We start from the raw sequence: 23,371 nt of genomic DNA on the forward strand, positions 1-23,371 counted from the left end.
TTCATTACAAGTGAGTCACTAAGTTCAGCCTACACTTGAGGGTCATGGATTTAGATTCCCTCTTTGGAAGGGAAGATGGTGAAAGAACGAATGGACAGATATTAAAATTACCACACTAAGCCTGTTGACCAAGCAACTTGCCACTGAGTTACAGAGGCAAAAATGGGTGGGTGTACGGCTCCTCAGACATTTACAAGGATGTTTAGAGCATCATTATTCATAATAGCCAAAGAGTAGAAACAAATCAAATTTCCATCAACAATAAAATGGATTAATAAATTGAGGTATATTCTAAGGATAGAATACTATTCAGAAATAAAAAAACTAATAAACTATAGATATGCAAAGCCATAGATGAATTTCACTAATATAATACTGAGCGAAAGAGACAAACTCCAAAACATGTAACACATTATTTCCTCCAAATAAACGTTAAAAGAGGCAAAGTCAGTCTACAATATAAGAAGTCAGGATGGTGGTTACCTTTGGAGAGGAGGAAGGAGGAAATGATTAAGACAGGTTATGAGGGGGAGCTTCTGAATGGCGATACTGTTATATAACTTGCCCAGAGTGGTAATTGCAAAGGTGGGTTTACATCACCGTAGTTTATTGAGTCATACACCTCTGATTTGTACAGACTTTAGAATTATCTTATACTTCAAATTTGGAAAGTTTAGAAAATATACCAAGGAAAGAAAGAAGGTACTCTGTAGACAAAAACAAAACAGGTAATTTGGATTGCAGATAGACAGTTTATAGTATCTGTTGTAGACTACATTGGTAAGTACCATCTTTGGCAGATCTCAAAGCATATGGGTTATGATAGACTTTGTTAGTAGCATAAATCTATTCCTATGGAATTTAGAATTGTCTAATATTGGTTCTGGAAAAGACCTTCTGGGATCATTTGATCCTGTGATTTTTTTAAATCAACCTCTCTGACAGAAGGCCACCCCACAGAATGCCAGAGCTTCTTAGAACACAGTATGAAAACCACTGATCTAGTCTAAATTCCTTGTGTTACATACAAATAAAGAAACTGAGACTCAGAGAGGCTGTGTTACTTGTCCTACACAGCTACTTGGTGGTAATGTTCTGAGATTCACTCCTATACAATGATACCATGAGTATATTATGCTGTCCTGGTGAAGAAGCCAGAAAAGGGAAGCTACACATCTCAGAACCCTGGGCTTTGGAGTAGAAACTCTCCTATTCTATCAAGGCAGTGGCAAAGCTAAGTTATCAAAGAGCAGCTCAGACAGGAAATGTTTTGGAGAATGTTCCACTTAGGGACTACCCTGGGGAATGCCCTATTTGGTAACAAATCCTTTAACTATCTTTTCAACTCTGGCTACACATTAGAACTCCCTGGGAACTTTTAAAAAAATACTGCTTCCTGGGCCTCCCCATAGACTAATTTAATCAGGTCCTCTGGAGTGGGTTGGAAAGAACTGGATATTCTCACTTTACTAAGATGTCCATGGACTGAGTTCACTATCTCAGAGGGGCCTGAACAACAAACTGGATCTTGCCACACGAGGAAGAAACACCAGAGAGAAAAGTGAATACCTGTGGCGGTAGCAGAAGTTGAAGCTCTCTACCTTTGTTTCTATGACCTCTTCTCTATGGCTCTAATCTCAGAATGCAGCCCCCAATTTGTCCCTGCTTTCTCTCCTTATAATAAAATATTGAGAGAACCAGATTCTTAGGCCTTGCATGACAAGTACAATTAAAACAACTTGGTTTCATGCATGACTTTAGCAGAACATGGAGTCTCAGTCAGTTTCCAATTTGACAGATAAAACATTCTTGGCCAAAAGTGGCTTATATAACATCACACTGGATGTCAGTGGAAACATCCTGGCACAAACACATTTGGTCTGATTCTATACCTACTGCTCACTCTTTTTTGTCTTAAAAGTATTTTTAATTACAAAATATGCCAAAAATACAGAAAAGCACATAAAATAGTATAATTGGCACCACTTAAATTTAACAGATTTTACATTTTTAGTGTATTTGTTTCAGATATTTAAAAAAATAAATAGTACAGATTCAGCTAAAGTCCCTCCTGACCCATTCCTCTCCTCTTTCCTCTCAGGAGTAATGATGCTCTAAGATTGGTGAATCTCATTTCCCAGAATGTTTTTATACTTTGCTCTACATATATATGCATCTTTCATAATACAATATGATACTGTTTTTGTCATAACATTTGACAAATTCCTATAGTCTTTTAACTTTTTTACTCATTATATTTTTAATATTCATCTGTGCTAGAGATCTAGTTAATTCATTTTAACAGTGGCATATTATCTCATTCCATTGATAAGCCCCATGCTATTTATTTATTCTTCTTGATGGGAAGTTTCCAAGTTTGCACAAATTGTTTTGCAATGAACATCCTTGCTCATGTATCTGCTTGCACAGAGTGAGAATTTCTGCAGAGTGGAGACCTAGAAGGGAAATCACAAGGTCCTAGGATACGTGCACCTTAAATTTTATGAGGTTTTCTCAAATTGTTCTTTAAAGTAGCTGAGCCAATTTACACTTCTCACATCTTTACCAACACTTGGTTAGCTCAGACTTTTACATCTTAACCAATTTGCCAGATGTGAGATAGCATTTATTGTTTTAAATTTCTGATGTCTGATTACTAGTCAAGTTAGGCATCTTTTAGTATGCTTAACAGTAAATCAGATTTTCTCTTATGTGAATTGCCTATTTATCTCCCTTACCATTGGGCTGTCTCCTACTTACTTTTTAGGAGTTTTTTAATTTTTTATGTATATTGGTTATAATTTTTTGCTTTTTAAATGCATAGCAAATATCTTTTCCTAGCTTGTGGCTTGCTTTTTCATCTTGTATATGTTATCTTAAATTTAACATAGTCTTATGTATGTCTTCCTTAATGAATTGTTTTTGTTTTTATTTAAGAATTCACTCTTTTCTTCAAGGTTATATGAGTATTCTACCATATATTCTTCTAAAAGCTTCATATTTTTCATTTTTAACATTTAGATTTTAATCATTTTGGAATTTTGTTTGTGATATAAAGAAAAGGTACAGGCATAATCTCCTTTAATTGTACTTCACTTCATTGTGCTTCACAGATGTTGTGTATTTTATAAACTGAAGGCAAGACTCACCACTAGCAAAAAGATTATGACTCACTTTATTGAAATACTTGCTTTATTGCAGTGGTCTGAAGCCAAACCTGTAATATCTCTGAGGTATACTCATACATCTTATCTTCTAACATAACAAACACTAATTGTCCCAGGATCACTTATTAAATAGTTTATTGTTGTCCCATTGGATTATAATGCCACCTCTGTTATATATCAAGTTCCCATCTATATGCATGCCTACTTCTAGAATCTCTTTTATGCTCCACTTATCTGTTTGTCTGTCTATATGCAAATGCCACATTGTTTTAATTGCTCTAGCTTTATCATTTGAAGAGGCAAATTTTCCTCTTCCTCCTTATTTTTCTACAATATTAGCTTGGCTATTTAACACCCTATAATTTCCATTCAACTTTAGAAATGGATTATGAAGTTCTGAGATTTTTCATATTTTTGTTAGAAATATATAGAATTTATTGATTATTTTGGAAAAATTATCATTCTTAGTAATACTGAATATTCTTATCCATGAACATGGTACATCCTCACATTTAAGCCTTTAAAAAATGTTTTCAGTAACTTTTAAAATTTTCTCCAAGAAACTGTTCCATGTGTACTGTTAGGTTTATTTCTAGTTACTCTATAGATTTATTGCTATTGTAAATATATATTTTAAAGTCATATCTTCCCAATGGATGTTGCAGGTATATACAAATGCCAGTGACATAAATATATTGAACCTTGTTTCTAGCAACCTCTCTTGTTAGTCTTTATACATAATTATAAGATTCTCTTAAATATTCTGTGTAATCATAATACTGTGAATAACATCTTTATTCTTTATTTTCAGCCTTTTTATCTTTCTTATTGTACTAGCTATAATGTCCAATATAATATTGAATAGAAGTGGTAACAATGAACATATTTGCTACCAAACTCTTTCACTAGATTCCACCACCTCTTGTTTTCAGCTCTACTTTAAGGTTAATTATCTTGTTATATTACACTAATCAAGAAGTAGGTCACCCCAGGACCCTGCTGACCCAGACCTCCTTATATAAGTATGCAGCTCCTACTAACCTCATTCAATTAATTGCACTTAACAAAGTATTCCAACCATCCATAGGCATTTCATTTGGATGGTCCGCTATTCTTTCAGGTACAATGTATCTGAAGTGATTAAAAATCTTCCTGTATATTTATGTTCTTTAAAAGCATTACCATCCACCAAGGCTCAATAGTCAGAAACTTACATTTTTTTCTCAATTTCCACATCTAATTTGTCATCAGTCTTGTCAGTTCTAGATTCTAATTATCAGCCAAAGTATTCTCCCCTCTCCATTCCCAACACCAGTGATTGGCTTGAGCCCTCAATATCTACCACTTTGACTACAGTAACAGTTTCCTAATTGTTTTCCCTGACTTTCATCTCAATTTTTGCCTATCATTCTTCTCACTGCTGCCAAGTTTATCTTTCTAAAACACAAGTCTGATCATGTTTGCCAGGTTTAAAACCCTTCACTGGCTTCCCATTGTCTACTGTATAAAGTCTTATTTCTCCAGCTGGTCATGCAAGTCCTTTATTTACGCTAGCTAGCTCTCTAACATACTTTCCTACTGATCCCCACCCTGTGCTATGTCTAGCAAATCTGAAGTGCTTATAGTTCAGCTATGTTATTTCCTGGTACCATAATTTTTTTACACATGCTGTTCTCTCTGCTTGGCTTACTCTGACAAAGTCTTACTTCATTTTAAACCAAGCTCACAGCTCACTTCCTTCAGGAACTATGGATAAAGAGCTCAATAAACATTTATCAAGCACTACCTATATGCCAGGTACTATGCTGGATGCTAGGCGTACAAAGATGAATAATATATACAGGTGCACCTCAGGAGGATTGGTTTCAGAACCCCCACCCCCCCTTCATCCCAGATATTAATATTCGTGGATGCTCAATTCCCTTAATTGACCTTCCATATTTGTGGGGTTTTGTTCGTTGAATCTGCAGATGTGGAACGTTGGATAATGAGGGCTGACTGTATTCCAAATGTTGCAGTATTAGGTAGTACTTTCATTTCCTGCCTCCCTTTAGCTTTAGCTACCTGGGGCATGATTTTTACTTACATGTTTGTTTCTTTTCTTTCTCAATTCTTGATTAATATACATACAGATGAACAAATAACACATTATTCTCAAATACAGATGCACATGTGCATATAGATGCAGTATTCAGAAACATTTATGGACACAATTTCAACTAGCAAGTGTGATTATAAATGATGAGATTATAAACTCAGAACTTTGTGGTTAGACTCTGGACCAGTCAACACAAAGAAGTATAGTATGGTTAGGGTAGTGTATGCTCTGAAGGCAGATGGCCTGTGTTTACGTCTCAGCTCTGGTACTTACAAGTTGGGTGACCCTGAGTAAGTAACTGAACTTCTGTGCCTCAAGTTTTTGAACTGTAAAATGAGGGCCATGACAGTCCCTGCCTCACAGTGTCGTTGAGAGAATTATTGAAGTTAATACAAAAAATGCTTAGAAAACACTTAGCACAACATGTGTTTAATAAATGGTAGTTTCTATTATTGCTTTGTATACGAGTACACTTTGGTTTCAGTCACTATCGCAGGTCAAGTGATTTTTACTTCTATATATATCAATGGAAGAACTGTTTGTTGTTCTGAGCCAAATGTGTACCCTTATCTAATTTTTAATGAACCAATAGCATATGATGGCACAGAGATTGGACCAGAACTCATGGCAGTGGAATGGAACATCCTTTACGTAAAGCTAAATGACATATGTGGAAAGTAACTGCATTAGCACACACTGATAGAGTCAGTTAGGTGTAAATACAGATCAAGGCATAGATATGTGAGAGTGTATGGTGTAAATAGCTAAGAGCACAAGGTCTGAAATCAGACTACCTCACATAGATTCATAACTCCACCACTTGCTAGTTTTGTGACCTTGGACAAGTTACTTCCTTGTACCTCAGCTTTCACATCTATAAAATATAATTAATACTTATCTTATAAAGCTATTGTGGGAATTTAATGAGATAATACATGTAAAGTACAGAGAACATTGCTCAGTGCATAATACATAAGTGGTGGAGAAAAAAAGATGCATGTAGTAGACAGAGAAACATATAAAGTTAACCATAAAATGTTCACTCCAAAGGAAGCAATGGAGGTAGATGTTCAACTGAATAAGTGATCCACAAGAGAAAATAAAAAAATTCTAATTCTCCTGCACTTGGATAACCTTTGTTAAAGTCACTTTTTGTCTCCAACATATCTCCCCCAATTATGTTTAGTTTAGAACACCAGGATTTCCCAAAATACGTCCCATGAAACATCTACCCTGAGATATGTGTGGGGGGGAAAAAGGTTTTGTGGTTGAATAATGCTGAGAAATATTCCCTTGGAAATTCAAATGTACACTAGCATGCTAAGGGTTCAACAAGTCCTGAAAAAATGTGTTATTTAGTTTAATCCAGCATTTCTTGAATTTATTTGATCACAGAACCTTTTCCCCATATACTATGTATTAACATTCCACGAAACTACTGTTCCATGAAATAAACATGGAGAAATGCTGGCTTCAATGAATATTAAAATGACCTTTATACCAAAGCAAGGGCTGAGGGGCATTGGGAGGTAGGTGTGGGAAGGAGAGGGTTCGTACTTTTTTAGACTGGGATTGAAAATTTGCCCAGAACAATTCTTCACTAAGCCAGCAACCAAACAAATCCCTCAGTGTCACGAACACTCAAACACATACAATGTTCCTGGATCATGTGCAGGGTCTCTGGAGGGGGTAGGGGAGCACCCTCCCTCACATTGTATCCCGTTGCTGCTGTACTGGGATCCCACCATGGAAGATCTAAAGGCTCCTAATCGTACTGTACCATCTGCCCCTGGCCATGACTTCCTGTATTTACTTCCTATTTTCTGAAAGAGAAGAAGCTACAAGAAAAACATTTAAAGTGGAGAGGACCAATTAGGGAACCAGAAGACAGACCCAGGAGTGGAGGGGAAGAAGGGAAGATGGAGGGAACGGACTGTGTTGAGACAATCAATCAGATTAAGGACAAGAATCATCTTCTGGGTGGAGGTGAGATGAGGGACACCAGTAACATCACTGAAGAGGACCCTTCAGAGCAGAGCAGAGCAGAGCAGAGATACACTTAAGAGAAATACTACTGACTTCTAAGGTCAGTGAACAGAATGGAAACTTCCTGAGGCGCAGAGACCATGTTAAACTCATTTTTATAATTCTTTTTTGGAGGAAAAAGATGGTGGCTAGGAGGGAGGAGAATTGTGTTTGTTACAGGGGGGGAGCATGATGAAAAATCCCTGGTAAGGGAGAGGTGTATAAAATGGCTTGCTATTTACATTGACCACTGTATAGGTGATTTTCCAAATTAATGTTGTTGGTTGGTTGGTAGGTTGGTTCCTGAAGGCAAGTGTGCCTTCCTCCTGTTTTTCTTTTCCCCTCTCTGTGGGTTCCTGCCAAGGAAGAAGGAGAGACAAATTATTACCCTCAGTGGCCTGCTGTAAGGAGACCTAGAATCTTTGACGTTGGGGGGCTGAGGTCTGGGAGGGGCTGCTGGGCTGCACGCAGGCTGGGAAATAATAAAAAGGAATATACCAACCTTAACAATGCCTAACTATCAGTGCTGGGAGCAAGAATTTTCCTTATTTTCATTAATTTATATTTTCCTAACTTTTCTATAAGAAACATGTGTTACTTTTATAATTGTCGAAAATTAAGTTTATTTCTCTAGTTCATACCCTTTGTCCTTAGTTTCTAGAAAATGTGACTACACATCATGTGTAAACTTCATATTAAGCGTGTTTTAAGTGGGGGGGGGCGGGGAGGGAAAGAATGTTTTCCAAGCAGGTATGAGTGAATGGAAACATAACGCAGGAAAAACTCCCGAGAAAGTTGTACTTACCTAATTCTACAAAGAGAGGGGGAGAAACGTTCTAGGGGTAAGCGCTCCTGAGGACTTCCCGAGGAAAATGGTCACGTTCTCCAAAGGCGAGAGGGGCTTTTCCGTCGCGGAGGAGAAACCCGGCAGCCTGCGGAGAGGCGGCGGCAGGTAGGCCAGGTGGCCGCGGCCCGCGGGGCGGGGGCGGGGCGGGGCAGGAAGCGGCGGCCGGGCCGGGAGGCGGGGCCTCGGGAGCGCCCCAGGTGGGGATGAGCCGCGCGCACCTGCTGACCGCCCCGGCCGGCCCGCGCTCCGCGCTCCGCGCCGGGGAGGGGACCGCGGAGGGATTCTCGGGGGAGCGCTGCGTCCTGGGGCGGCCGCTGATGAAGAAAGTCAGTGTCCCACGGCCCCTGCGCTGAAAGGGGCCGAGAGGGGTCGGCATGGGCCTCGGGTTACCTGCGCCGTGGCTGCTGCTCTTCGCCGGGCTCCCAACAGGTGAGCCGTGGGGACGTGGGTCCCGCGCTGGGCCCGGGGAGGCTGGGAGCCATTGTTGCCCGCCCTGCAGAGCCGGCCGCTGGCAGGGCGGCGGAGCCTGCGCCGCGCTCCCGTGGGCCTTGGCTCGGGCGCCAGGAGGTGCGCGGACTGGATAGTTTTACCTGTGGGAACCTGTTGTTTTCGTTTTTTATTAGCCCAGGCCCTTCAGAAACAGGTGCAACTGAGAACGAAACCTCTCGGCTCACCCTCGTGCAGTCATCAGGCACTTGTTAGTGTCTAAAGCCGAGTCGATAGATGCGAAACACCACTTTTACAATTCCTAATTACTTTTTCCTTTCATCTGATGTTTGCTCTTAAGTTTTAGATATGGTGACAGCCCTGTTGGCCCAGAAATGCATGTATCTCACTCCTGGGAGATGATCATGTGTCCTCAAGTATACAGCGGATGTTCGTTGTGATTGGGAATCTGCTTTACAGGACCGCAACACTGAGCCCTTTGCTAGCCTTCGTGGGGTACTTTGCTACTTTTTTTCTGTTCACCTGCTTTCCTAACTTCCCCTTGCTCTTATCTTCCCTTCTGGTGTCCAGTCACCCACTGCTCCTTCATCTTCAGCCTCTACGGCCAATCCCTTGTCTGCTTTGAAAAGCCTGTTTTTGTGTCTGGTGTTGATCTCGTGGGAATATGACAGAAGTGTGTAGCTGTATGGGTGAAACCAGGTAGGAAAGGACAGCTGAATGTGCAGGCTCTTTCAGCCCTTTCCAGTGAGGATGCAAACCAGAATGTATCATTTCCCTTCGAAGTTCTGCCCTGTTTGATTTTGTTTTATCTTTTTCTCCCTCTCTTTTAAGAATAACTGCCCTCTTACCTCTTTTTCAGTGGGAGGTCAGCTCAGTTTGCCCACACACCATTTTGAGTCTCATGTTTTTCTGAGGAAAAAGATGTAATATTAAGGCACAGGCAGAATTCCATTTTTACAGGCTTAATAGGACACAAAAATCACTCAGATGTAACAAAAACTCATTCAGACAAGATTCTATAATGACAAAGCTTAATGCTGAGGGAGAGAAGGTTGCAAAACGGTAGAAAAATTTAAAAAATGGTACCGCTAAGGTCCTCTAGCGTACCACATTTTCTGCAGGATATTGGGCCTACAAATTATCTGAAGCTGACAAGAGGAGATGTTGGACACCCATGATACACAAGAAAATGGACCAAAACTCATTCTAAATGGAAGTGCCTGAAATTCTACCAGGGCAGTCATCAGTTTGGACTAAGAAAGCAAAATCATAAAAATGCCAGTTTTGCACAGTTTTCTATGCCTGGTGTGTTCAGCTCAAAGTCCACAGCAGCTAGGGATTTATGAAGCTGCTTGAGCTGCCTTTTTAGGAAAATAGAGGTCTACCCCTCTGCCCCTGGGCACCCCATCCCCAGAATGCTCCTGAGCTGAAAGGGGCCAGAGAGTAGACAGCATGGACTTCGTAGACAGCAGTCATCCAGGTCAATAGGATAAGACAAGAAGCCTTACAGACAAAAATCCCATTAGGGTATAAACCCCAATCCTTAAATCACCAGCATAGTACTTAAAAGTTATGAAGAATATTGAACAATGAATATTTTTCAAATACCAAAGGATATATTCTTCCATGAAGCAAATTGCTCAATGGACAGGAACTTCAAGAAAACGTTGCTCCAGGTGTTCATGAACCAACCATGCAATGTGAGTAGCCACGATGCTGAAGTAAAATAATGAAAACTGCTGTGCTTGCCTGGCATTCTTTAAATGGAAGTCTACTGCATGGAGTGTTTTAGAACCAGAGAATGCTGAATGTGGAAAGTCCTAAGTGAACATCTAATCTCACTTTTATTTCATAGGTGAGAAATTGAGATTTTAGTTATTTTGACTCCAACACTTTGTGAGGGAAATAGCTCTTTTAGCAGGCATTTTCCCTGAATATGTGCAGGAAATGTAAATAAAGATGCATTTAACTATTTAATGTGCATTTGGATTTTTCACCCATGATGTTGGTCAATTTACTGAACTGCTAAAAGCCTCCAGTAAACTGGGATGATTATAGTACATATCTCATAAGGCTTTTGTGAAGATTAAATGAAATGAAGGTTTTAAAGCACTTAATACAGTTCCTGGAACAAAGTGAGAGTTTAATAGATGTCAGCCATGGTGACAATGGCAGTCATGATTTAGATCCATGTAGGATTTTATAAAGCTAACTTTAAAGAAACAATTTAGGCTTCTCTACTCCTCCTTCACCTGCAGCTAAGAAACTGCAATTAATAGTCAAATGACTATCAGGTTGGATTTCAGAATCTGCCTCTTATTAGTTGTAACTTTGAAGGAATAACCCTTCATCTAGAAAACAGGTGAAATTCCTGACAAGCCCTTTTCCTCCCCACTCCCTTCCCTCCCGCCAAAGGGGCAACTCTTGTTGGGTTGTTGAAGATCAAGCAGTGTCTACAACATGGTCATCACTCAGGAAATACTGGGCCCTTCCCCACTGCCCTCACTTCTTTATTTTTAAATCAAACTTACTAAAATGTCTCTAAGATCAAACTGGTGAAGATCCGCTTCCTCTCTCACTCCCAGTATCTACCAGAGCAGTGTTTTTCAAACTTTTTTTCACAGCACCCAGCAAGAAATATCACTTACATTATGACATGTAAGCATGTATGTAAGATTTATAAAATAGAAACAAAAGGTTCCCACACACACCAACCCTGGTACCGTGTTGGATAAAAGAATAACGAATTGACATAAAATAGTATGTTACTAACATTTAAATTCATAGAAAATATTCCCCAAATTAACAGTATTAAATAGAAAAACCCAATAAGTTGATTTCCCCCAGATCCATTGCAAATTGCAATATAAACTTTGGAAACCCCTATACTAGAGTGTGTTCATTTTGGTCCATCACCTTGTTCACTTCTGTTTCTAAAGAGTCAACCCAATTCTCTGATTAGCATCCAAACTTCTGCAATTGCAAAGTGTGGGACGCTAGTGAAATGATGTCAGGTTTGGGTACTCGCTACTTGGTGTGACTTGGGGCCCCTGATAAAGCCTCTGAGGTCAAGGAGTTGTGGGAAGTTACTGTAGTCCCTGTGCTCTGAGCTGTGGAGAGATCAGTTGCCAGAGGTTTTTTTTTCTTTACAAAGAAATAAATTTTTATCACATAAGTAATACTTGCTTCTTAAAACAAAATATTAAGACAAAGCTAAAGTAAATACCTGCAGTCCTTTATGTTATTGGCTAACAGCTCTGGTTACATTCATCCAACCTCAAAGTTTATCCCTGGAATGAAAGTTTAGTCCCCCCTGCAAATTTTAAAAGGGTGTGTCATTTGTGCTTTTGTGAAAAAAACTTTAATATCTTAGAGTGGTGTTAACTTACATATCCACACAGCTATCAACATTTAATATTATTCTTTGAGAAATCAGACAGCTGAATCCTAAGGGACAAGGTTGTTAGTATGTAGAATTTGTAATTTTTACTCAGTGGTGTGAATGAAAGTTAGAATCTTACTGAAGACTTGATGACATCTTGATCCCTGACATAGTAGATAGTGAAATGGAGCTTCTCAGGGTGAGGGGCCTATGGGTGGTGGATGGGAGGCTGCTAAATTCGGCAGCTCCCTTGTCCCCATGGGACCCCCTGAAATATCTCCCTAGCATTCCAGTGCTCTGCTGAACATAAGTAGAAGTCACTCCCAGTCCCTGCCTTCCCCTCTTGGTCAGTTTGACAGACGGGGAAACCTGTGTTCAGGGAAGTCACACATCTCAGGTTGACGCAGTGGAGTTAGTTTGAGAGCTGAGACCAGAACCTGGCATCCTTACTCTTAGTCCATTGCCCTTTCATCTGTTTCATGCCATGGAGTAGGTTTGTTTTGTCTAATTGAATCCTGGTGTACAGAAATAGAAATAGATTGTCTCCTGGATATCTAACTAAATGCTCCTTATTAAACATCGTCGCCCAACAACAATGCAGAATAAGATGCCAGGTAATTGATATATCATCTGCCTGGGTTTTTTCCAGCCTAATACTTTACTTCCTCATTTGAAGTCCTTGGGGAATAAATAAAATTGTGTGTTTTAAGAATTGGAAAGACACTGATCATGTCATCTTCCTCCAGTCCTTATTTCTATGTCTTCTGATGTGGAAATCTTAGGGCAAGCTAGGGTCAGAGGAAAGCAGTTTTGACACTTTTCCTTTCCCCAATCCAGTTAATCACCGAGTTCTTTTGCTTAATCCCAGGATCTGCCCCTTTTCTATTCCAGGAGACAAATGTTGCACTAGCCTACTTTAAGCATCTTTTAAATTTATCTTTATTGTTGAAAGTATTACAGCTGTCCCTTCCTCCCACCCCCTAACCCTGCTCTCACCCTCCCCCCCAGGCCTATCTCACTATTGTCTGTGTCCATGGGTTATGCATATATGCATATAAGTTTTTTGATTAATCTCTCCCCTCCCCGCCCCTCCTTCCCTCTGAGATTCGTCAGTCTGTTCCCTGCTTCCATATCTCTGGAACTATTTTGTTCATCAGTTTATTTTGTTCATTATATTCCACATCTGAGTGAGATCATGCGATACTTGTCTTCTCCTTGCCTCTAAAGTTGCTACCTCTCTGTCTAGTTTCAACCATTCCTCTACCAAGATGATCAACTTACCTGGGTTATCCTTTCCTACCTTCACTTTAATTCTCCAAGAACCTCCACGAGATCCCCATAGCTTATAAGAGTGGATTCAGGCTCTTTGTGTGGAATTCAAGGCTCATTCTCACCTCACTAACCCGACCAGCCTTGTCCCCACTGATACGAATGCTCTTGTTCTCCCTCTTCCCTCAACATATACTCTTCTTCCTTGATTTTTATTGACCGTACTACAACTGGTTAACTTTACCAATTTATTTTCTGTACTTTTAGAGCATTTAAAATTTGTTCCAAGCAGTTTGTCCTGTCTCATTTGAATTTATTGGTTCTTTTACACAGCAAATGTTTAATGCATAACAATGCAGTGGAATGAGATGCTGGGTCATTAACCAGCAGGCTTGCTGGCAAACAAAAGCAGGCATGGCCCTGACCCCATGGTGCTTAAAGTCTAAAGGAAATACGAGCAAATGTAGAAATACAACTATGGCAGGAACCATGAGAAAGAGCTATAAGGTACCACAACAACATATAATAGATGGATTTTACTCATTCAGGAGGCCCTCCCTGAAGAAGTGATGCTTGAGGTGAGAGCTGAGGAATCATCACTTCAAACTAAAGAAGAACATGTGCAAGACTGCTTGATAGGAGCTCAGTGAGTTGGAGGGGGAGGGAGAGTGTTAGCATGACTGAGTGGAGGAATTCACAGGGCACATGGTGGAAATGAGACCAGAGAGATGGGTAGGACCAGATGGGCATAGCTTCATGGGTCATGGTAGGAGGCTTTGTGTTTATCCTAAGAGCAATGGACAGCTTTTGGAGATTTTTAAAGAGAAGGAGTTGGGAGACTGAGCAGCGTAGAATCTACGTGGCTGAGAATCAGAGTCTGGGCACGTACCAGTATAGCTGAGGCAGTATCCAGGCTGGAAGTGATGGTAGCTTGTACTAGGGTGGGAGTGAGGATGGACGGAGAGAGAGAGATTCCAGAAATCCTTAGGAAATAAATAAACCCAATTCGATGATAGAGTATATTATTGTATATGGAGAGCGAGGGAGAAAGAGATGTCAAGGACAATTAGAGCTTTCAGTGTTGCTGTTTCACTGAGATGGGGTACATTGAAGAGGCCCAGATTTGTATGGAAGGATGATGACTTAGATTTGGGGCTTGATTTAGACTTTGAAACAACCAAGAAGGGCTATCAGGAGTGTTTGGATTTGTGTGCTTATCTTGTCCCTTATTGAATAGTAGCAGGATTTGATATTCAAAGCTCTATCAACTTGTGAGCAAACCTATAAAGCTTAGTCACAAAGTACCTGGCCTATGTGTTTACCTGTTTATTGTTGACTCTCCCATCAAGAGTATAACTTCCAATAGCGCAGAGGCATTGTTGCTGTACCCGCGTCATCTGGAATGGTGCCTCGCTCATAGTAGGTCTTCTATAAATTGAGTGAGTGACTCTGAAGCCCAGGGCACATAGAAATTTGTCATTCTGGCGAGGCCCAAATTTGCATATTCTCTGAAATTAGCATGTGGGGACATGGATGAGTCACTGATCTGATTGACAGACTTTGGGAAACTCCGAGCATCTGCCTCTGAACCAGGTTTTGTCTTCTACCCCTAAAGGAATACCAAGTTCAGACCACCTGAGTCGCTATTTTTTCACCTGGTAGTTTATGAAAATTTTTAAAAGACTGATATGTTCCCCTGTTGGAAAGACTGTGGTGAAACATGGGACTGCCACACTGCTGATGGGAATACAGATTTCTTTCCTGAAGTTTCTATTAAAATATAAAAGCCTTCTTTGCTTTGACCCAACAATCTCACTTTAAAAAATTTATCCTACTGGAAGACATGCATGTGAAGAGATACTTTATATAAAGACACTCGTTTTAACAATTCATGTCAGCAATGTTTATAATTGTGATAAATCAGAAGCAACCTAAATGCCCATTATTAGGAAATGGGTAAATAAATGTAGTTTGCATTTTTAGCAGCCACTATCTTATAAATCATTAGATCTATAAGATAATTAGATCTATAGAATATAATGATAAAGAAAAATCAAAGTTGTAAGTCAATCTACATAATATGATTAATTTTTTTAAAGAGAAGCATAGGAAAAGATGTGGAGGGAAACACACCAAATATCAACAGTGGTACCTCTGGAGAGTGGAATGCATGGTGAGCAAGGAGGAACTTTTACTTTGTACCCTTCTTTATTGTTTGAAGTTTCTTGTTATTTTATATTGCAAAAAAAAAGTAAAAAAGGGTTTCTATACAAAATGGTTAAAATAAATTTGTGAATGTGCCTTAAATATGGGAATATCCCTTAAAGTTTAAACCTCCACTGTTAGAAAAATGTGTCCAGAAGGCAGTTGGTACACTGGAAACAGTGTAAGCTTTTGAATTTTAGAGATATAAATTTAAATCTAGCTCTGCTACTTTCTAGCTGCATGACCTGAAACCAGTTACTTAATCTCCCTGTGGATTTTCCTCACCTATGAAATTGAGATAAAAATAAAGCTTATCTCAGGGGATTTTTGCAAAAGTTAAACGAGATACTATATAATAAAGCACCCAATACCATGTCTAACAGCATATCAGTATATGTTAGTTTCCTCCCAAGGGTAGCCACAAGTTTAGTGCCACCCCAAGCCTAGCACTGTTGAGTAGCACAGGCCAGACCTTTGTTAAATATGTAATATGTAGACATAATTTCTCCCTACCCCAACTCTCTCCTAACCCTCTGGATCCCTTTCGTCTTGTCTGTGCTCATTGCCAGTCCCTCTTCCCCTTTATTTCCACATATTTGCACTGTTATCTAAGGAAATGTAATAAGTACTGATGGCAAATATACTTGGGGAGATTGCGTGCTCTGAGATAAACTCTGATAGGATTAAACCTGTGTACTTTTTGTTAACATGCTTACTAGAGCAGAAGTGCCCGGGTGCCTGAAAAACACTAAGAAATCAAGACCTCCCACCAGCGTCAGCACTAGGCCAAGCCCTTGCCAGGAAAGACCATGCTCTCCCTCCCGGGCTACCATCCCCTTCTAAGTATGACCCTTCATGTGGAAAGGAGGGGAAATGCTACCTCATATTCTGAAAACAGTTTGTGGTTTAAAGAAAAAAAAAGAAAAAGCTTTGCACCTATATCCATATGCTGTATGGATAATATGTTCTAGAAACTGTAAAACATCTTGCCCAGTATGATTGTAGACAGGGAAGACAATGAAAAAATAAATGTACAAAGATATGCATGTATTCCAGAGCACATGGCATTTAGTTGTAAAGATACTCTTCTTTTTCAGTATGTTTTTCTTCCACTTTAATGTCAGATGGTAGTCCCCACTCTGCACAGCAGCTTAGTCTTGGAAAGTACCTCATGGCGGGAAACAGAGAATCCCCTTCCCTTTCCCTTCTTCCCATGAGCTCTGGTATCTCATCTGAAGTTACCTTTCCACTCTTAAATGACAGGTCTCCCTCCCTTCCTCTTTCACAGAGGAGGCAAATTGTGAACAGGTTTGCCAAAGTCTAAAGCAACAAAGCTTTTAAAAGCTTTTAATGCACTAACTCACTTTGCAAAGAGAAGACAGTAGTGAGATTTTGCATTTATATCATTTTAATACTTTCAAAATGCTTTTACATGATGGTCTCAGTTGATCTCAAGATTTTAAGGCAGGCCAGATACATACAAATGATACAAATGATAACTAATGCTTATTGAGTATCTAGTATGTGCCAGGTTCTTTGCTAAATGTTGGACAGGCAAGTATTAGTATCATCACAATTTTGCGTGTAAAGAAACAACTGGAGTTTGGGAATAGCTTGCCAGGTCTTTAGTTGGTGGGACTTGAGGGCAGAATCTGAACTAGGGAAGTCAATCTCTAGAATTAAAGTTTTCAAGGGAAAAATGATAAGAGATGGCTAGGCAATTAGGTGGCAATGAAGCGGGGACAAGGAGATGCCATAGGATGAAGGAAACTTAAGAATAAAAAGATAATTTATGACTTGAAAACTTGTAGTACTAAGTTTAAAAGAGCAGTGATGCAATCTGTAAACAGGGCATTTATCTTTTTGACTCTGTTCATATTTTTAGTCCTGATTTTGCTGTTTTTGGCCTTTCCTTGAAAACCTTATCTTCTTAGTAGTGTGTGTGTCTACTGTGGTTAGTTTTATAGAGAAGTTACAAGCTAAAGGGCAACGAAGATGGGAGGTTTTTGCCTTTGAGATGGACTTGCTACTTCCTTTGCCTTCTTTCCAATCTGAAAAATCCTCCTGCTTTTAGAGAGTCCAGTGCCTGACTTCCACTTGGAAGGTTAAACTTTCCAGCTTGGGAAAGATTGGGTTTAAAAATAAAATAAAAAGATTGGGTTTTGTTGTTAGAAAGCCCCAAATTCAAATCCTGAAGTTGAGAGGGCTTAGATTTCATCCGAACTTTTGCCCACATAGACAGCAGGGCTTGTCCCAGGGGGTTTGTGACGATTAGAGACAACCTATGTACATTGCCCAGCACACAGTAGATGCTGAGATCCAGAGCAACAACTGAGAAGGGAGAAGGGTTTGCTGGTTGCCCATTTACCTTTATCCTGGGACCCTTCTCTACTCTTCATGTGAGGGTTGTGGGGACAAGTGTGTGTGCGTGGGGTGGGGGCGCTAAGAGCTGAACAGGATGCTGTGGGGCTGGCAGACCCCTTAAGGGACTGTGAGTGAGCTCAATTTGGTCAAAACACCTGGGAAGCTGTCATATTTTAAGGCTGGAAGTTCATATAAGGGATGAAATTGAAGAGAGGGTAAAAAGCAGCACAGCCAGTGTTGACGTTGGTAAAGGTGAGTTCTCTGACTCCAGGTGCGGTTTGCCCAGAATAAGGGCATTCATGGAAGCGGAGCTGAATGAAGCTTGATAATGATGGTGATCACCCTTGTCCCTGTCCTCCTGACTCAGAGTGTCAGATTCGGCATTCTTCAGAACAACTTCTGGCTCCAATCAGATTCCCTCCTCTGACTCTCAGCAAGCCTGCCCTCCCCTCTGCAAATGTTCCACCTCTATACAAATAATGTTGAATAGAGTCCTTTCAATAAACTGCTATTTATGTTGAATCACCATTCAGCAAAATAAAGAACATGTAGATTATTGCAGTATCAGAGTGACCGTTGTCAATTGTATATTAATTATTGCTCACCTAGCCTGGCCCCCTGTTCCAATTCTTGGTGAGCTAATGCATACCAAACATGTTCCTTTATTTCAAGGATGGCCAGGCAAGAGCGTGGCTCAGGGGAAGAATCTCGAATCATATTATCTTAGAAAATGAAGGACCACAGACAAATCATGTTTTTCCCATCTCAGATTTGCTGTGTGTGAAATGGGCACAACTTCTCTCTTCCCAGGGGTCATATTTAGTGTGTAAAAGAAAATATTTGAAAGTGCTCTGTGAACCTAGGGTCTTGTGTAGACTACAAATCAGTGTTTTTCTTATTCCAATCCACATGTGTTACTGTACGAAAGAAGCTAGCGTTGACAAATCCATTGTCAGAATCTTAACCTATAGCTCTTCTGTTCAGCACAGCTGTGCCGGGCGAAAGCTCCAAGGTCTATTTCAGGTCAGCTCTGGGAAAAACGCAAAGTGAGGCTGGAGAAGCAAAAACAAAAAGGCAGATTACCATAGAATCCATGTTAGGCTTGAGATGCTGGTCATGGCTCTTCTGTTCTGATTGTGTTGATTTCCAGGAATCCTACAGCTGGTAGAGACAGCAGCTATTTTCCCCCAAACTACTGAAGGCTTGTTTTCAAAATGATGTTCTTTTTGCATTCACAGCTGAATAAGGAAGTCATCCATTTTCCTAAAAACACCACTGTCACCATATTACTCTTCTTCAGAAAAGCCTTCAGTGATTATCTATTAACTAGAAATAGACATTGGAGTGTGATATAGACACCACTCCATCTCCCTACCTCTGGGTCACCAATACCAGCACCACCTTATTTATCCCCTCTGTCTCCCATGAAGCCACAGGTCCCAGCTAGGTTGGTTCCCTTCAGGTTCCCCAAGTAACTGCCCCTTCCTGCTAAGGCCAGTTGCTCATCTCCCATCCTGAAATAACGAGTTCCGCTGCCCTCTATTTCTCATGTGTTGTCTTTGTCCTATGTGAGTCTTAGAGTCTAGCTTAAATCTCTTCCTTCCTGATGTTTTCCCCACCACAGGTCTCCCCTGCACTTGTGCAGACCCTGTCCCCTGCTCGGCTGTCACAGGCACATCCTCATTGACAGCCCAACTTGGGAGATGGCTCAGGTCATTTCTGGGGACCAGAGCCTGTCCTGAGCAGCATTCTGCTGTCTCTTCATGGACATGAGAAAAGTGAGAAAAGTGGGTGCAGGTGCCCATCATAAGCCTCAACAGGCTATCTTATGTAGGCTGTGTCCAGAAAGTGAGGCAGGACCCAGAACCAATGGCATTGGCCATTGAGACAGCCCACCCAGCTGCTCTGTAATGGGTGTCGAGAGTAATTCAGTCAAAATAAAGGCAGCTCCACCTGAGAACTCCAGCTTGAACCCCTTTCTCCTTGGCTCTTGTAATAAGGAGAAAGAGGGAGAGAGAGTCATACACTGACACTGACATAGCAGGGTATGTGCCAGGCACGGTGCCAAGCGCTGGATGTGGATTATGTCATTGAATTCTTGCAAGGACCTGATGAGGTTAGCACTATTATAATCTCCACTTGTAGCTGAGGGAACACAAACTCAGTGAGGGTAAATAACTTGTCCAATGTCTAAGTAGGTAGTAAAGTTTGATTTGAACCAAGTCATATCTGAGTCCAAAGCCTAGGTTTTTTGTGTGTTTTTTTAAATCTAGTCTATATCAGTGTTTCTCAAAGTATGGTGCTCAGAGCAGTAGCATCAGCATCTCCTGGAAATTTATTAGAAAGATAAGTCCTTGGGCCCCACCCAAGTCCTACTGAATCAGAAACTCCTGCTGACATGGCTCTGAGCTGTCACAGGTCTTCCTCGTGGCGTATGCTCAAGTTTGAATACTCCTGCTCTATACTACGCTTCCCAGGAGAAGATCCCCTATAATCTGCCTAGAAACCATATTGACATAGGAACATTACAAGATTGCCAATTATGTGTGGCCCTCTGTGCCAAAGACCTACCTGACATTCCTGTGCCACCTGGTTCCTCATCGAGGCAGACCTGGAGTATGTCTGTGTATTTGGAAGGTAAGAGGAGGGAGTTTTTAAAAAGAAAAAAGAAAAACTTGTAATTCCTTCAAGTCTTTCTTGATAAAATTTGTCACAGTCTGATAATTTTTGTTTCATTTGCTCTATGCTTACGTTGACCTGTGCTGCCAGTATCCACTGGTTAGTGTATTTTTGGTCATTAATTCCATCATTTATTCAACGAACATCTGTTGGTTGCCAAGGAGGTGACAGGCACAACACGAGGGGCTTGTGCTTGAACAGTGAGTTAGAGACAAACCCAATTGACCTTCTTAGAGTCTACAGTAAACAGGCCATCACCAAGAAGCATGAAAAATTGCTCTTTAGGATGAGATGAGGCACTTGGGGGAAACAGAGGGAGGCCCCTCTGCCATATTTGCACTGAGGAAGGCTTCTTGAGGAGGGGAGGGTGCAGCTGAAGACCTAAGGAATAAGCAGAACTTAGTCTAGTGCAGGGAGTGGAATGGTGGTCAGTGATACAGAAGTGTGCTCCAGCCGGGAGATCCACGTGTAGGAAGACCTGGTGAAGATGGCGATCCAGCATGGAAAGGACTGATGCAAGTGCAGAGTGGCCAAAGCTCTGAGTGTAAGGTAGGGCGTGAAGGGAGATGAGGCAGGAGAGAAAGGCGGAAGACAGACCTGACTAGCCTTATAGGCCTTGTTGTACAGGTTGAAATTTATCATTAGGGAAATGGGAAAACATTTTTAAAAGAAAGTGGTGTGCAAAAATATATCTTAGTAAGTTCACTCCGGTACAAATATGGCCTCATTTTAATATGATTGTGTGAAAAAACATATCCTACTAAGTTCACTTCAGTACAAATATGGCCTCATTTTAATATGATTTCTTTATTGTTGTTGCATGTGTTATCACTGTTGATGGACTGTGAGCTCCTTGGGAGTTGTCCTTCATCTTTTTCTCCACTCTCTACCCCATTGTCTGTGCAGTATCCACCCCACATTTTACACAGGCCAAGTAAGAACTCAGACTTCATCTGTGGGCTCCCAACCAGTCAGGCAGTGTGGTGGTTCATTTGCATTGCTTTTATTACCCACAAACCGAAGTAGGTCGTCTCCCAGAGATCTGGTCTGCCTTCAGCATTGTCTCCTGCTCTTGGCTTCAGGGTGCCTGTCCTTGTTGGTGACGGTCCAGCACACAGAGCGCTATGTCACCCTGTTTGCCTCTGTCATCCTCAAATGTGACTACACCACCTCCGCCCAGCTCCAGGACGTGGTAGTGACCTGGCGCTTCAAGTCCTTCTGCAAGGACCCCATCTTTGACTACTACTCTGCGTGTGAGTGCCCTCCCCTTCTGGCTCTGCCCAGGCTGCTTTGCGAAGAATTGCCATTAGGGGGTAGGAATCATTAAAGATCACAAATCCTCATAAGTGGGAAGAAGCCACAAAGAGCACTTAATCCAGTCCCCTCATTTTATAGATACACAAGCTGATCCCAGGCAGATGAAGTAACTTATTGAAGGTCACATACTATTTTATTTATTTTAAAATGTATGTCCCACTTTGTTCTAAAAAGATTCAAGGAAGCTCAGACATTAAGGAAAAGGCAGAGGAAGTTCTGCCTCCCAGTCCATGCGAGGGCACTGAAATGAGGGTGCGGGTCTGCTGCTCTTCACCCCCACCCTTAGAATGCTGACGAGAAGACTCCTGCACTCCCCAGGATGCATGAGGAATGGTCATTTGTGAACCTTTTGGCCACTGCCCTGTTCGATTCTACGGCCAGCCTTCCTAGTGGACAGTCACTCCCCTGCTGACTAAACAGCCACTGATGCAGAGCTCATGGCCCCCAGGGAGCACACTTGTTTGACATCTCTGAGATGCACAGCTCCCTCTATGTTTAACCAAATCCTGCCTCTTAAGTAACAATTGCCCCACTCATGTCAGTTCTGCTCTCTGGAACCAAAGCTCTTCCTAGCTGCCCACCTTTGCCTCTCTCAAGGGACAAAGGAACCCAGATACCCAGTGTCAGCCCAGGACCGTTAACTTTGTAGAATTTTTGAACAGATGCAGACACCCTGTTTGTAGGAAGGAAGTGAGCTTCCTGAGATGAGGAAAGGAGGGGGAGGCATCTGCTTTACCTCTTTTAGTTTTACTAATATAATATGAACCCCCAAACCTAACTGAGTCACCCACAGAGCCTGATGTTGTCCCCAAAAGACCCCTCCCTCTAAATTGAGGTATTGTTTCCTGGGGGTTACTCTTAAAATGCCTGGCTTAACTGGGGAGGTAGGAGACACTCGGGCAGTAGCATCTCTTACCCCCAGAAGATTTAACAGCTCTCAAACTTTGTATTTTAAGGGCAGGTGAATGAGCCCTATGGGAGCAGAGTCTGGGGCGACTGAAAATAAGAGAAGTTGAGATGGGGGATGCAGCCAGGATTTGGAAATGATAGCCTATGGGGGGTGAGGGGGTCTGGAGTCTCATGGCTGCAAGAGTAGTTCATTGGTATCCCTTGGGAGCTCATTAGAAATGCAGAATCTCTGCTGCTCACCCCAGACCTACAGAATCAGAATCTTCATGTTAGCGACGTGCCCTGGGGATGCAGAAGTTCACAGTAAGGGCACCTTTCTTGCTGGGAATTCCCCACTGCTGTGTGACTTGGGTGTGTCTTCTTTCCTCAGCGTACCAGGCAGCTTTATCCCTGGGCCAGGACCCTTCCAATGACTGCAACGATAGCCAGAGAGAGGTCCGCATCGTGGCCCAGAGGCGGGGGCAGAATGAGCCTGTACTGGGGGCGGATTACCGGCAGCGCAAGATCACCATCCAGAACCGTGAGTGTGGGGGCGGCGGCAGGGGCTGAAGGTGCAGAAGTGCAGGCACCAGGCTGAGTCATTGTGGGGATTTCCCTTTTTCTCTGCTGCCTGATGGTCTGCTTGGTCTCTGCCATTGTTTGAGGAAAATGCCAGATACACA

General features: G+C 41.4%; 1 protein-coding gene across 3 annotated transcripts in view; it reads left to right on the plus strand.

The window, feature by feature from the left end:
• Positions 1-8,306: 8,306 nt before the first annotated feature.
• ILDR1 (immunoglobulin like domain containing receptor 1) overlaps positions 8,307-23,371 on the plus strand; it is a gene marked incomplete at its 3' end in the record, with an annotated part of 35,417 nt that continues 20,352 nt past the window's right edge. Inside the window, exons 1-3 of one of the 3 annotated variants that reach the window (XM_081138722.1) lie at positions 8,307-8,566; positions 21,566-21,736; positions 23,080-23,229. In XM_081138722.1, coding sequence (XP_080994848.1) covers positions 8,512-8,566; positions 21,566-21,736; positions 23,080-23,229 — 376 coding nt within the window. In that variant the 5' untranslated portion in view covers positions 8,307-8,511. The remainder of the gene's footprint in view (positions 8,567-21,565; positions 21,737-23,079; positions 23,230-23,371) is intronic. The other 2 variants (XM_081138723.1, XM_081138721.1) reach the window with 2 other exon arrangements.

Source organism: Miniopterus schreibersii (assembly GCF_964146895.1).
Source record: "Miniopterus schreibersii genome assembly, chromosome: 5".
Lineage (NCBI taxonomy): Eukaryota > Metazoa > Chordata > Mammalia > Chiroptera > Miniopteridae > Miniopterus > Miniopterus schreibersii.